At 40.4% G+C, this 12802-nt stretch overlaps 2 protein-coding genes across 4 annotated transcripts in view; both read right to left on the reverse strand.

Annotated features, from left to right (window-relative positions):
- The window catches only part of mapkapk3 (MAPK activated protein kinase 3), a 32483-nt gene extending 30556 nt beyond the window's left edge, over nucleotides 1-1927 (reverse strand). For 2 of the 3 annotated variants that reach the window (XM_041783382.1, XM_041783384.1), the window contains exon 1: nucleotides 1202-1927. In XM_041783382.1, the coding sequence (XP_041639316.1) occupies nucleotides 1202-1474 (273 nt within the window). In that variant the 5' untranslated portion in view covers nucleotides 1475-1927. The remainder of the gene's footprint in view (nucleotides 1-1201) is intronic. The other variant, XM_041783383.1, reaches the window with a different exon arrangement.
- A 2501-nt stretch (nucleotides 1928-4428) lies between these two features.
- Nucleotides 4429-12802, reverse strand: part of dnah1 (dynein, axonemal, heavy chain 1) — a 40474-nt gene continuing 32100 nt past the window's right edge. The window contains exons 67-78 of the mRNA XM_041783910.1: nucleotides 12611-12755; nucleotides 12232-12390; nucleotides 11447-11578; nucleotides 11164-11334; nucleotides 10893-11072; nucleotides 10445-10621; nucleotides 10010-10180; nucleotides 9781-9911; nucleotides 7482-7626; nucleotides 6164-6370; nucleotides 5766-6000; nucleotides 4429-5395 (exon numbers count right to left, since the gene is read on the reverse strand). Of these exons, the coding sequence (XP_041639844.1) occupies nucleotides 5274-5395; nucleotides 5766-6000; nucleotides 6164-6370; nucleotides 7482-7626; nucleotides 9781-9911; nucleotides 10010-10180; nucleotides 10445-10621; nucleotides 10893-11072; nucleotides 11164-11334; nucleotides 11447-11578; nucleotides 12232-12390; nucleotides 12611-12755 (1975 nt within the window). The 3' untranslated portion in view covers nucleotides 4429-5273. The remainder of the gene's footprint in view (nucleotides 5396-5765; nucleotides 6001-6163; nucleotides 6371-7481; nucleotides 7627-9780; nucleotides 9912-10009; nucleotides 10181-10444; nucleotides 10622-10892; nucleotides 11073-11163; nucleotides 11335-11446; nucleotides 11579-12231; nucleotides 12391-12610; nucleotides 12756-12802) is intronic.

The following is a 12802-nucleotide window of genomic DNA, read 5'->3' on the forward strand; positions in this document are numbered from 1 at the left end:
TGTGAGTGAACAACATGTGACAAAACGCCCACTAAGGGGGTCTCTGAAAGGAGTAAATTTGACAAAGTGCCTTCTTTAGTGCACTTTCAGTGGAGAAATTTCGCAAAGCGCCGTTAAGGGTTAATCCTCAATTGGTGAATAAGTGCTTAAGTGATCTTCAGGGTTTCCTTCCAGTGGGCAGGATGGCCTCTCAATGGACAAAACCTGAGACTGCACATGTCCAACAGCGGAGAAACTGTAATAAAGTGCCATGAGCTACTTTGTAGAAAATTTATTTTCCCCGACAGCTTCTCTTCTGTTTTTGTTTTTTTTTTTTTAAAGATAATCATAATAAAATCATCAAATCTCAGCAAAATTTCTCTTTTTTGCTTTATATTACTGACAAGTGTGCACAAGTGCTCCACTACAATCAGCAGGTGCCCTTTTTAGTATTTTCACTCCTGCCCTTTAAACTCCCCGAGTCCACCTCTGCCTCTAAACATCTGTTAGACCATCATGATGTTATAAAAATAAAAGCTAAAGGTCTACTTTTATGACAGTTTAAGACTGAACAAAATAAACTCTTAGTTATCTTCATTTGAGCTGCAGGTTAACATATTTAAAAAGTAGAGGAATATTTAACTCAAGCTGAAGTTTTGGAGTAATTTCATCTCTTCAGTTAGAAAATAAACACAGGATTAACCCTAATGAGAGCAAGCAATACTTGCTCATCACCTCTTAAATGAGAAACAGTTTCACTGAAGTGTCTACATCTCAGTAGTTTGACTATATGTGGACTACTGGTGTGATTTAGCTTCTTCTGCCACTTCTAGTGGTGAATTATATCCTATGCCATTTTATCACACATTAATTGTCTACTTTCTGATTTCATACTTCTAAATTCATCTACCTTGCAATAATTTGCACGATATGATGATGTGGAGCATTTTGATGAGCTTGCACTCAGTAGGGAGTTCTGAGGTACTTCCAGGGCTATTTTATTGAATTAAACTCTATTTCATGTATCCTTGGAACCTTAGTTTTATTCTAAATACTCATTTTCATTATTGAAATAATTAAGTATATACCTCACATTTGATGAACACCTTTGCCTAAGTGTTGAGACCCCATGGAGCAAGAGGCTCCAGGCGGTTGTACACCTTTGTCTAAGGCTGAACAGCCTATCCCAGCCTGTTAGCTATCAGGTGATTGATTGTAGTACCTTTAGTGCGCACTTCTCTCCAGTCTTCTTGTTGAAGCATTGAAGGACTTTGCCATTGATCCCTAAGCCCAGGACCTGAGTGGAGATCTTATAATCGTCCGTCACTGCGTTGCGTTTTATGTCCAGTTTGGGATGGACAGGCATGGGGAAGTTTCCCTCAGCAGCCACAGGAGCGGGCTCCTGCTTTTCCTGCTCCTCATTCGGGGAATCCGGCTCAGGCTCAGCCTTTGGCGCCTGAAGCGGTTCCTCCTTCTCGTTTTCATTCTGTAGCATGGTCACACCGGCTTGTTTTTACCAGCAGGAGGAGAAAGAGTGAGTAGTTCACCAGAGTAATGCGACGACTCCTGGCTGCCCTCCGGTAACTGCGTAAAGCTGAGAGGAGGAAACCGCTGGTGCGTCTGGTTGTCCTGGGCAGCGCAGCGCGGTGAAGACTCCACAGTCAAACACAATAAACTGTGGCGTAGATTAAAGAACTAACATCATCCTTAAAACAATTACATGAATATTTTTTATCAGACTTAAATAACTGTCAGTTAAATGGAAGAAGTATCCTGTCACTCGATCAAACCTGTCTCTTCAGATGAATCCAAATTCTTCTCAGCATCTCAGTGTCACAAAAATAATAGTTCCAGTCAGGGAGAGAGAGCTGGCAGCGGCGGTGAGGACTTTCTCTTGATCCTGGTGAGCTCAGCTTCCCGTTCATCGGGAGTCCAGTGGTTGTGTTCACATGGCCAGTCACTGTCACTGCTGCTATAGCACCGCCCACCTACAGTTAAGTCATATTTCTCAACAGTCCCGATGTAGCCGCCTTAAAGGAGCAGTACGTGTATTCAGCTCAGTGTTCACAGAGCGTTGTTAGCTTCAGTTAAAGGAGATGGATGTCTGAGGCTGCAGAGTGGTTTCTTGGACATTCCTCAAGAAACTAGAATATTTCAACCAAACACTCTGGGGAAATGGAGAAAATGTTCTCTTTCAGTTACGATTCATACTACAACATAATTTTAGTCATCTTTCCGAAAAATAAATGTACTTTTTGTCAGTTTTAGTCATCACAGATCTATCTTTGGCTAGTCTTAGTCTAGCTGGAAAAAAATCATCATGGAAAAAAAAAGGCTGTCGACGAACATTTTTAGTCATAGTTTTAGTCCACAAAATTAACACTGCTTTGATTCCCTCTAAATGATTGATGGCCTATTTGAGAAGTTGCCCTCTTTATTAACCTCCAAATTGAAAAAATGGACAGCTTGCCCTCTTTGGTGCTCCCTTAATATATACAGTTTTACAAACATCTGTGTAAATGGACAACACTTGACAGTTTGACCCCTGATGCCCTCTTGCTGGAAAAAAAAAATGAATTGCCCTCTTTGGGTCCCGCTAAATGAGCAAAATTTGAGGAATCACACTCTTTGGTTGCCCTCTAATAGCTTAATATTAGATGAGTTGCCCTCTTTGGTACCATCCAAATGAACAAAATTTTACAATTTACCCTCTCTGTTGCCCTCTCAATAAAAAATGACAATTTGCCCTCTTTGGTTCCCTCTTAATGTACAAAATTTGAGATTATTGTAGTCATTTCTATGGAATCAACGCCTCATCTTCTTCAGTCCCATTGCCGTGAACTGATATGCCTTTAGACTGTTGCAGAGCGGCTGTTGCACGCTGTGGTGAGTTTGAATTTGTTGCGAGTCTTTGGTCTGAACTAGGCTAAATGTTATAATCCTATCTACCCAAAGTTCTTATTTCCTTTCAAAATAAAGGCCGTTTTGTAACCATACAGGAAGTCAGTGTGCCCCAAATCTCATACTTCTGTACTAAATACTACATTATTTGAGCACATAAGCGGGAGAATCATGTGTTCAAACTCAGCAGTATGCTCAAATGTAGTGTACTACTAGCACAGTCAAAAACTCCCAAGAACTGAGTGTGGTTTGCACCCCCAATGGCTGCCATAGTGCACTGAAAAAAGTAAAACAGTGCTGTTGTAGGTTTGATGTAATTTTTCGTTTTACAACAGGCTAAAATTATTGATTTGTTCATTAAATCTAAGCCTTCTAAATTATCTTAATGGTTGAACCTATATTTTTAATTTAAACTGGCAGCTGGATACCAAATTAAATTCTGTCATTGGATCAATGTATTGTGGCAATCCAGGAAGCAGTGTCTGGAGCAGGGACTGCTGGGATTGTTTGGTGCAAGGGAATTCACTCTTCTGATGTTCTATAATGTTCACATTTCATTGTGGGGTTGTAATGGTGCATGATTTGTTTGTTGGTTCATATTTTTAGGGGAGGGTGTTATTTTCAAGTGTCACACCATGAGTGAGGGGGTTAATGGTGCAGACTACCCTGCCTGTATGCGTGAAAATCTGTCAAAAAATAAACTATGATTGTTCATGTTCACTGCATGAGAGCTTTTCTATGAGCTATTCCTCGCCACAGCTTGCCACAATGTTTATTATGGCATCAAGCCTGCTGTGCGCATTTGAGACAACGCCCTGAGTGGATTTGAGAAACATTTGATACAACAGCAGCTGCCACTTTTGAGTGGCTCTCCCTCTACACTCCAGCACAGGCATCCAGCGTTAACCTACGTGTTGAAGCACATCCGTTGTGATTAAGGGAAATTTTTATTTTTAGTTTAGGACTATCTAAAAGAATTAGGTTTGCTAAACATTTAAACATAGTTTCTATGAACTTAAAAAAAATTACATTTACCTAATTTAAAAAAAAAAAAATTGATTCAATTCAAAATGTTTCGTGTGATTGATTACTTCATTTTTGAAGTTCAACCAATGTTTTACTTTTTTCAGTGTGGTGACATAGCGGCTATTGTACGGTTAGTTTACTAGCGCACTAGCTCACAGGTTATTAGCAATGGTAGCATATTTCAATAAAAAAAAAGGCAGATTGATCTGATTTTAAAGAGAAGAAGAGAAATTGCCATCACTTCCTGTTAGTGGAAAACAGTGGTATGCCATTTAAGACAATAGTAACCTACTGTGATTAAGTTCTCTGTACTACATTAAAGTGTACTGTAATAAAGTATATCAACAAAAGTAGTAGTAGAGGCACACTGTTAGTTTAAGACACTACTTAAATCAAAAATGGAACCAAAATAGTTTTGTTTTCTTTTTCAAAGGTTTATTTTGGGCATTTTTGTTCCTTCACTTGATAGAGGAGGATAGTGGACAGGGTCGGAAACAGGGATGGGGGAGAGACATGCGGCGAGGGACCCCAGGCCGGATTCGAGCCCGGGCCGTCCGCGTACATGGGGTGCGCGCCTTAGCCACTCGGCCACCTGCGCTCCCCAAGGAACCAAAATAGTTTTTAACGTAAATTAGTGGAATTTCAAAATGCAACAAAAATGTAGATTAAGGGCCTGTGTCCACAGCCAGAGCTTTTATGGAATGGCTAATTTTTTTCATACAAAGGGAATGTAGCTCAGCGTTTTCAGCTCTCAGAGCTCTGAGGGGAGCTGGTGTTAGCTGTTTTTGACGTTGTGCTCACAGCGCTCTCAGTTGAGTTTAACTTCTGGAACAGTGTTACTTCTCCCTTACTTGCCAATCACAATCAGGAACGGGCAAGACTTCTGATCAGCAGAAGGGGAACTAGGTGTACAGCTGCTGCCTGTGTCAGGATGGTTTTCTTTACACTGTTTTCATGTTTTCTTGGTGATATTATCTTAAAAAAAAGGAAATATGAAGAACACCAGACTATTTAGAAAACAACGTTGAGGATACAACAGAGGAAAACAAAAGTCAAATATAAGTAACCTAGCCCCCCACCCCCACCCCCAAAAAACGCCAGTAGAAGCACTCCAAACTGGGGTTGCTACCAGTGCTACAGGTGCCAGCTGTGGACACAGGCTTCAATTATAGTTAACTATAGACATTCTGAGATTAATTACGGTTTAAGTTTAATCATTTAACAGCCCTGTTGGTGTTAGTGACATATAAAGTGTTTAATTATTATGAGCAGACAAAACTATTAAAAAGCTTTAAGATAAAGAGTAGTTACATTTTAATTGTTTGTTGGGGAAGAAAGTGTGGGTGTGTGCTTGTGTATTTTTATGTTTAGTAGTCCAATGCACAGATGAGGGCAACTCCCCGTTTGATCCAGTGTCCCTGACTGTGCTTTGTAGGCAGCTCAACTGCAATCACATAGTTTGTTGAATGGCCGGTCGTAGACAGAGTCCCTACAAAGCAAACACAGCAGTTTAGTGAGGGGCAGAAACTTCAGATAGTTTGTGTTTTTCCATTACTGTGCTGAGTTAGATGTTCCTAGGCAGGTCTAGAGTGCAGCACAAGGTGTTGGCTTCATGCTGTGGGTGGAAAATACAGAGCTGCACATTTAGACGCTTCGTGAAACAGGACACTAACTGAAGTCTATTTTGGGTGAGTAATAAAACCACCAGCAGGAGATACACACAAACACAGGAAAGAACTGCCTAACACCAAGTCACACTAAAAAACAGGACTAATGATGAAGTAAAATTTTCACTTTGCCTGTTCCCCCACATTAAGGAAATTCATTGAAAAATCTATTTAGACAGTAAAGATACTAACCAGCACGTGTGAGGGTCTTATAGATGGGGCAGATGTAGACCCCGGTAAGTGGAGGCTTGCGATTAGGTTTGGGGATGAGCCAGATAACGGCCATTTCTGTGTAGAGCTCCTTGGGCCTGGAATCTATGAGTTGACCTTCCTGGTTATCCCAGCAAGCCCCCTCCAGGAATAGACCGTGGATGTAGCAGCCTGTGTTTGGTTTCTCCGTTATCTCTGACACTGACTTCACTATGACCTGAGGAAGGCAGAGTTTAGAAGAGAAGGAAAAAGAAAACATGAAAAGAGATTATTCAAGATGAACAATTAATTCCATGGTGCAATAAAAATCCCCGACAAAATAAAAGACTAAGTCCTTGCAGAAATTACACAGATTTTCTGACAGACAGATTAAGTCTGACCTCAAAGTCAAATCCAATTGTGTCGATGGAGGTGCCAGAGTGACGGGCATAATTCTGGAGGGTTCCAGTGAGAAAAGCCTGGGGGAAAAAGAAGCCGCTAATCCAGAAGACAGGTGGAATGCCATTATAGATCCATCCCTGCAAGAAACTGATCCTCTGAAGCAGGTCTGACACCCAGGAGGCCAAAGGTTTCAAAGACGGGTAGGCCTGGCATAAGAGAGACACACAACCAGTCAGAATTATTTATTGTTAGAAAGCAGAGCCTGCATTTGTTGGAGCAGAAAGTGAAAATGCCACAGAAAGATTATTTAATGCTATGTTTGCAAAAAATAGCCTAGTATTGCCCCAAATTACTAAAAAAAAAAGTACAGATTTATATTGTAATATGCGTTCAGTTCAAGGCAAAGAAGTGGTCTGTACTTTGGCAGTTTGTGTTTGTCTAGCTTTTAAAGTTTTCTTCCAAAGACATGAAAAAAAAAACACACATCTGAACAGTGCAGCAAGGGCTGCCACGGTTAGCCCTGAAGTTAGCAGTTATTTTATTAATACTTTATTCATTTTAAAAATTGTTTTTAAAAAAAGTTGATGGCTCTCGCACAGTTTGTTCATCAAAATGTACAATCTTCACAATTGAACACAGTGTCTGTGATATTTTAAGTATAAATGAAACGTTGAAAGAAAAAAAAGCTGTTAGGATGGAAAAGAACTATACTGAGGTTGACCGACTTCAATGTCACCACCACTGAGCTTCAAACCTGTATTTCATGCTCCTGCCTTTTCTATTAAAGACTTTCTTTTTAAGCAACAAGGTGCTAAGTGTAAGGCATAAAACACACAGTACACCAGCTGACTAGCAGAAGAGTTTACATGTTCAGTGTGATGACATTTAATGCCCCTGAAAAACTCAGTTGTTCTACTTGAAAACTGTCTGTTTTTAGATATGAAAAAGCTTCAAAGTTCACAAGTGGGGCACTTAAAGATGTATTTATGTTGTACAAAAGTGTTTAGGTCTGCTCAGCTTGTGTTAAGTACATACCTTATTTTGGGCATCTAGCTGAAAACGCACTTAAAAATCCATAAACTTCAACACAATGGAACCAGAAGGGCTTCATTTCTAACACATTTAGGCATTTTAGGAATCTTACAGTTGTACATTATAGTGGGATTTTCAAGTTCTGACATTTGTGAAAAACCTTGTATTTCATTGTCTTCAAAATGTTTTGGTACATATTTTTTTAACATGGAATACGGCCTTACTGGCACCCATAAGTAGCCACCGATATTTGCAAAGGAGTCCCTATTGTGCTATTCATCTTGCCTTGGCTTTCCACATATCAGGCACCAAGTTGTTAAACAGACTGTTGGCCATAAGCTCCAGTTCAGATGACATCACCACTAAACCCTTCAGAGCCTTCACGATATCAGCGAGACTCTGAGAGATGACCACCAGCAACTTGTTATACCTGAAACAGAAAAGATACAAGCAAGATTAAAGTATGAAAATGAGATTTAATATTGTTAATGTTTTATTTATCTACTTGGCTTTTTTGAATCTTGAAAAATAACATGGATGTAACTTAAATTTTTGATCAAGCTTTGCAAGTTTGACATGATGTTACATATATATTTTATGGACAAAAGTATCTGGCTGTCGGCGCACCGGTAGTCGAGTGGTTAAGGCGCATGCCATATACGCAGGCGACCCAGGTTCGAATCCGGCCCGTGGCACTATTTCCTGCTTGTCTCTCCCCGCTCTCTCCCCTGTTTCCGACTCTATCCACTGTCCTATCGCAAAAAGGCCAAAAATAAATCTTTAAAAAAAAAAAAAGTATCTGGCTGTCTGACCATTACACCAACCGGGACTGTAATGACACTGTTTTCCAATACATGTATATTAATATGAAGGTGGCCCCCTTTAACAGCCTCTATTCTTCCTGGAAGGCTTTCTACAAGATTTTGGTGGTTTGTGCCCATTCATTCTGTTGAGTGCTGATGTTGGACAAAAAAAGGCCTGGCTTGTAATTTCTATTCCAGTTCATCCCAAAGGTACTCAATAAGGTTGAGTCAGACCTCTGTGCAGGCCAGTCAATGACTCATCAAAACATATCTTTATAGTCCCTGCTTTGTGCACTGGAGCACAGCCATGTTGGAATAGAAAAGGGCCTCTCCCAAGCTGTTGCCACAAAGTTGAAAGCATAGCATTGTCCAAAATGTCTTGGTATGCTGGAGCATTAAGACTGCCCCTCACTGGAGATAAGGGGTCTAGCCCAAACTCTGAAAAACAGCCCATACCGTTATCCCTCCTCTACCAAACTTCACAGTTGGCACAGTGCAGTCAGGTAGGTGATGTTCTCCCAGCATCCGCCAAATCCAGTCTAGCAAATCTGACTGCCAAACAGAGAAGTGCGATTCGTCCCTCCACAGAGCAAGTTTCCACTGCTCCACAGTCTGTGCTTTACACCACTCCATACCACGCTTGGCATTGGACCATTCCATGAAGCTACCAGTTTCATAGAATGGCAGTTGTCGACCTCGCTCTGTGATTTTATATGATCTTCAGCTTTGTGGCTGAGGTGCTGTTGTTCCGAAACGCTTTCACTTTTTAATAACATCACCTATAGTTGACTGTAGCTTATCCAGCAGGGATGAAATTTCACAAACCATCTAACTCCAAAGATGACATTCATCACAGTACCACAATTAAAGTCACCGAGCTTTTCAGAACAAACCAATTTGTATCACAAATGTTTGCAAATGGAGTCTGCATGGTTAGGCATTTGATTTATATACACCTGGGGCAACAGGTCTGATGGGAACACCTGAATGCAATACTTTACAGATGTAGCCAAATACTTTTGTCCATATTGTTTACACATTGGGTTTTATTCCAAATATTGCCAGAGGACCTGCAAAATTTGGATACAAATATTAACAATAAATAAACTTAGAATGACTGGTATGTGAACAGCTGAAAAAAAATTCTTCAGACACACAAACTCCCTGTGAACAAGATGCTGACACTGCAGGCTACATCAGTATACACAGTTGAATGTGAGAATGTGGTTTTTAGATGCCGACAAAGACATATAATTATGTTTAGTTACCTTGTGACTTTGTAAGGGTGCAATTTTAGCTGAAGTCTAGATATACAACATTATTGGTTACACATTTAATCATTGTTTTCACTTCAGATGTAACAAAAGTGCATTTGAATGAAGTAAGACAATAATGTTGTCCAAGATGCTTTCAGTGCAGCATATAGTATGAAGATTTTTCTGATAATTTTCTGTGCTGGATGACTGTTTACCAGTTAGACATAAATGCTGTTTAGTGTGAAAGATAAAGTAGAGCTTTGTTTCTGATACTAATACTTGATTGACATCCAGACTAACCCTTATATAACTTGGTGTACATTTGATTTCATTGCAATCCTAACAGATATTGAATGAGGAACACAAGGCTAGGGAAGTGTGACATACAGGAGACACCACCTGACTGTAGAACTTTAATCTTTCAACCTCAGTCTTAAGTGAACAGAGCAGAGTGACGTGTTAAATTATCAAGGAGACCTTTAGTAAGGTTTTTGATTTATCTAATAGTACAGCATGTTGTGTTACCTGATGACCTCTTGGATGAGCACTGTATTCATGGACTCCTCATAGAGGACTGGGTACTTTTCCATCACCTCCTGAGCACTGAAAGGCTGAGGAATCTTTTCAACGATGCTTGCTACTATCTCCTCCACTATCTATAGTACCAAAGGGGAATGTCATCAAGAAGCATAACATATCACCATATTATGATGCAAGTAGCACTAAAAAACTAGGTATCAATAGATATTTGTACCTCCTCTAGAGTTTTCCCCCCAGCAGAGGCGGTTCGAGGCTGGAGACGAACCACAGCCCCCAGCAGGGTGAAGGTCTCATTCTGGGCAAAACTGATGTTAGCGTTGTCATGAAGACCAAAGATCTCAGGTGTATCATTGATGGGCAAACCACGAATGTAGGCCAGGTAACCCTAGGGTAAGATTTATCATGGCAACAGGTCAACTGGAACTGTCAGCAGGTAGTTTAAGGTTCAGTAGCTCATGCATTTATATGCTTGGATTTAACTAAAACATTCTGCACACTACATCATAGGGTTTTCTGTCAAAATAATACATGTTGGTGTGTCAACCTCTTCAAAGTATTTATACATCTTGAGGTTTAACAAATTGATGCAGACAAAGGTCTTAAGCCTGATTTTATCACAGTCTTGTCAACTTTTACACCATTATCTGACCTTGATATCTAGATTCGTGTCTATCTGGCGGTAGACTCCAGACGAAGAGTAGATGTGATCATCAGTGAGAACAGCAGGACAGTAGAAATCCTCCAACACACTGAGCAAACATCGTCTGTCCCAGTCGTCTGTCACACGGCCACCATAATTAATCTCACCAGCAGTGTATTTTAGTACCTGAACAGGTGAAGAAATAAATAGGAGATGGACAGATAAAGACGCTGAAACACACTTTCTGTGGTTGAAAATAAACTTGCACAACATGCAAGGGTCAGTGTTTCTGGAAACATCAGTTAACCACATCAATTTACAGTAAACTTGGCATGTTATGGAAAAGAAGAACTATGGGGACATTGTAAAAAGATGTAAATGAATGGTGGATTATTTGGATTTGGATTTATAATGGAGTAGTTTGGTTAAATGTAAGCACTGTTCTCCTCTTCCTCACCTTGAATGGGATGTCCTGGTACTCATCCAGGAACATTTTGAGTTGGCTGATGCAGATATTCAAGTCTCCATCAGTGAACTCATAGGGAATGTTAAAACCTAGTGGTCCAAACTTCCTCCGCTCAAGAGCAATTCCATGGAAGAGACACAGAGAAAGGAGCAAAGACTTAAAGTGTGTCACCTGAGAAGAGAAGAGATAAAACATAGTTGCCACAGCAGAAAATAAGCAGTACAACAAAGAAAATATAATAAACAGTACGATGAGTGAGGACCTTTGTGGAGGAGGAGATAAAATCATCTTTGAGTCTCATGTAGGTTTTCTGTAGATTGGCCTTGATTCCCCTGGGAGGTTCAATGGTCATTTTAGACCCATTTTGGAGAATTGAAACAGGGAACTTGTTACTGGGAAGACTTGTGAGCCAAAGACGGAAGTCCTTGTGCACCTGTTTTAGGGTTAAGATACATGTGGTGCCTATTAGTCATGACCATACAGGCTTGTCTGACATGCAGCATTACCTTAGTGTACATAATGTGCACATATGCTTACATTCTGACCTTAACTGGGTCGATGTTTTCAATGAGTCTCTCCAGAGAAGGCATCCAGCTGGGAGCCAGGTGACAGTTCTGGAAAAAGACCCAATGACCTTGTTCCATGGCTGCTATCATCATGGACTCAGCCCAGGGACCCTAAATCACACAAGCAGCAGAGGAAGAGAAAAGGCAGATGTAAAGGCAACAAGAGCTTTGTGAAAAATTATGTTTAACATAGGAGTCTTCTTCAATAGGCAAAAGCCACATTCATTAAAGTTTGATCCTTAATTACAGAGCAGAAAGCATACATTGAGCACATAATCCTCCAGCTGGCTAGGGTTTCAAAAGGCTCAGTCTGATGCAGACAGAAATTGAGGACAGGATGTTGCAACTACCCAGCATGAGACAGCCATTCTCACCCTAACAATTACAAATGTAATAAACACATGCTAACACCTTTTGAACAGCCACACTGGTAGTGTATTGCTGGGAAAATGTCTGACTGCCCACTAAGCTGAAGTTTGACTGTTAAGTCATCTTTTATCACAAAAACTGGAAATAATGTTATTGCTTTTCTCTTCACTACAGCTCATTTATGGTGTTCTGAAATCTACCATCTGTCAGAGAAGTACATTAAATCTTCCCTGTCTGTTGTCAGAAATAGAGAAACAATTAACACCAAGGTGGCCATTCTTCACATGACAAATGAGAATGCCCTGGTTCTGTGAGAAAAAGATTTCCTCCAGGATCAGAAAGCAACAGTGTTAGAAAAAAAAGGAAGAGTTCCAGGCCATCCCTCTGTCCCTGACCTGGCCCTGGCCCAATGAGATGGCACTCATTTTTTTTGAGAACTGCATAACGTCAGCAAACTTGTAGAGGTCAGCTGCAGGGTCAGTGCCAGGGGATAGCACGAAGATCAGAGGAGTGGAGGGGGAAGACTCCTTGAAGACTACAGACAGATCTGATGTCTGTTGGAGAGAGACAGAGACAATATAAAGTGAAAAGCCAAAACCAAAGCTGGCACATAATACTGAACAAATAACCAGAAATACTTTTTCAACAAAGCCAATTTGCATAGTTAATTCTGCAGCTTTTTTGCATTTGAGCAGACCCAAAAAGGTAAATATTACCACATTTCTATATGTTAACCGTGAAATTTAAAATTAAAGGAAGAGTTAGGATAAGGACCTGAGGTTCAATGAAGCGTTGTCCCAGCTGCGCTGATACAAAGTCCTGCAGACCTTGAACAAGACAGTCAGCCCTCAAACAGCGCAGGACCAACAGTTTCTGGAATGAATCCAGCTTTGTGTCCCAATCCCCTGGCAAGGGCTCCCTTTGTAAAAAAAAACATACACATATTAACACCATGATAAATATTAC

The sequence above is a fragment of the Cheilinus undulatus genome, linkage group 3 (genome assembly GCF_018320785.1).
Source record: "Cheilinus undulatus linkage group 3, ASM1832078v1, whole genome shotgun sequence".
Taxonomy (NCBI): Eukaryota; Metazoa; Chordata; class Actinopteri; order Labriformes; family Labridae; genus Cheilinus; species Cheilinus undulatus.